This window comes from Aureococcus anophagefferens, assembly GCF_000186865.1.
Source record: "Aureococcus anophagefferens unplaced genomic scaffold AURANscaffold_304, whole genome shotgun sequence".
NCBI classification, from domain to species: domain Eukaryota; class Pelagophyceae; order Pelagomonadales; family Pelagomonadaceae; genus Aureococcus; species Aureococcus anophagefferens.
In genome coordinates, this window is record NW_008705834.1 from 4,395 (window position 1) to 6,683 (window position 2,289).

Genomic DNA, 2,289 nt, shown 5'->3' on the forward strand with positions numbered 1-2,289 from the left:
CAGAGATTATTGCTTTTGGCGGCGTGCAAATCAGAGGCATCACAAAATGAGAAAATCTTAGGTCCAAAGCGAGCGATTCTCTAGTGGCTACCTCCTCGCAAGCGGTCTTCTGGGCAACATACGTACTACGCGCAGTGACGCTAGATACGAGAGCATCGTCCGATGCTGAGTCCAATGAAAGTCGACCAGTGAGCAAGGAATGCCAACCTCCTTTTTGCATAATTATTGGTGGAGGACAGGTGGGAAGTACGGTGGCGCGCCAACTCTTAGACTTTGGTTGGCCGCCATGCCACATTGAGATCGCTGTAAATAAGGAAGTCCACTACCACCTAGAGACGTTAATGACTCGCGGTTTGCGATGTACTCCGTTTGAAGAAGTTTCCAGAGAACGGCTTTCGAAGGCAGTAGTTGTCATATTGGCAATCCGACCGAGCAATCTGGAACATTTTGCGAGAATTGCGGCTAAGCATATGCCCAGGAAGGCCCTCCTCATCAGCTGTCTTTCCGCCGTCCCTTCCAAAAAACTAAGAGCATCCCTTGACTTGACTTACGTGATCCGAACCACGGTCGCTACAGAACGGCTCCCATTGCCAGTTAGCGCCACCACCGCACCACCTCAAATTGTCGAGGCTGCGATCTTGCATGCTGTTGCCAAAGTGGAAGATGCAAATAAGATCCTCAATGTTATTGCTGGCCTGCTCAAAAAAATTTGTTTAGATGGAAGTTTAGTCCCCGAAATCGTTTCTATTCCAGACTTCATCAGTAGCATCGTAATCCCAGTTGTCCGTGATTTGTCGGAAAAGTATTCAGCTGCCCCAGTCCTGCGATTAGAAAGAGGCACGCTCTCCGAGTGTCTCGAGAGTCGACCTGAGTGGAGGCACTTGAAAAGGAGGGACTGAAGAGAATATCAGGGATCGACTAGAGAGTTTTCCTTAGTTAGAGGATCCCGATCCTGAGAGTATCCCTAGTTAGGCTCCTCCTCTCCTCCCTTGTACTTTAATTCTCCACGGTTTATGCGTAAGGAGAGTTGCGGGGCTGAACCTGAAAAGGGAATTCCTCGTAGTCAGTATAGTGAACTTGAAAAAGGGATCTATCTGAATTGAGTAGCTTCGTAATTCCCCATCATCCCTGTAATTTACATTATCCTGTTCCCTCACTATCGCGACGTCACACTATGGAGATGGCACTGCACTTCCCCGTAACGTCGATATCAACTTGTTGAACGTTCCTTAGTACCCTAGTTTGGGGTATTTCTCTCTAGGTTATGGTTGCCCTAGCGCATCCATCTCCGTGAAAGTCGCTGCCCGCGCTTATCTGTACGCGCCCTTCGTCTTCGCTCCCGCCCCGTGCTTGGTGAGCAGGGGGGTGTTATGGCGGTTCAACCTGAGCATCCAACAGATGCTTCAGTACCCTTTAGTAAAGTTAAGTCTAATCTGCTAACTCTTACTGAGCACCATAATTCAGACATTGGAAGTCTCCTTGAGTCCCTTGCAAATGATAAAACCAAGCTCACTCTCGTTCAGGCTAAGCTAAGTTCGGTTCTAACCACGGTTGAAGAATACAGGAGCGAAAACGCTCTAGTACGTTGAAGTGCAAGTTGAAGTAGCCGAAGCGCCGAAGCGGCATGGATCATCGTCACCCAAAAACCAGAAACATATCGTCCCGAGCACAACGCAAAGCCTCAGTTTGGTAAGGAACTAGGGTAAGCTTCGGATCTATATATTTCTTACTGGCCATGAACGCGACGAAGCGGCTTCGTTGGGTTCTCGTGTCCAGGGAACCCACGACGTCCCCGAAAATTGGGGGTCGGCGGCCGGGTGCTTTACTAGGCGCCGGGGGCCCGGGCGGGCCCCAAACTAGAGCGCGTCGTATTTCCCTGGTGAGTGACTCCTAGATCAGCCCAGCCACCACGGCTCAAGTAGCAGGAGCGGTCCCCGGACGCCGGTTCCTGGCGGACTGAGCGTCACGATTAAGCTGGGAGGGCCCTAGGAGCCCCTGGCGCGTCCAACTCGCGCGAACGCGCGTGTTCGCGCGTCGTGGTGGGCGTCTGGGGGCCGTCGATTTCGCGGGCCGCGAACGCCTCTCGGGTCGAAACGTTGGTTCTTGGCAGTTCCAGATGCCTGGAACGCGTTCCGGGCGTCCTAGCCGATGGAAGAAGAGGTGAGAGCCGCACCGCTGCCGGTCGACCGCGTTCCTCGTCGCTGCCTTGACGTCGGCTCGCTCGTTCTCGATTACGACGTTGTGGTTCGACCGAGTGAAACCCGGCGCGCAAGGCCGAGTCGGCGACGC

General features: G+C 52.9%; 1 protein-coding gene across 1 annotated transcript; it reads left to right on the top strand.

The window, feature by feature from the left end:
* Positions 1-470: 470 nt before the first annotated feature.
* On the top strand, positions 471-1,589 carry AURANDRAFT_68697 (hypothetical protein; the record flags this gene model as incomplete). Its single annotated transcript, XM_009044413.1, has 2 exons — positions 471-782; positions 1,278-1,589. 2 exons carry the CDS (start codon positions 471-473, stop codon positions 1,587-1,589), a joined length of 624 nt encoding a protein of 207 aa, XP_009042661.1.
* Positions 1,590-2,289: the final 700 nt, after the last annotated feature.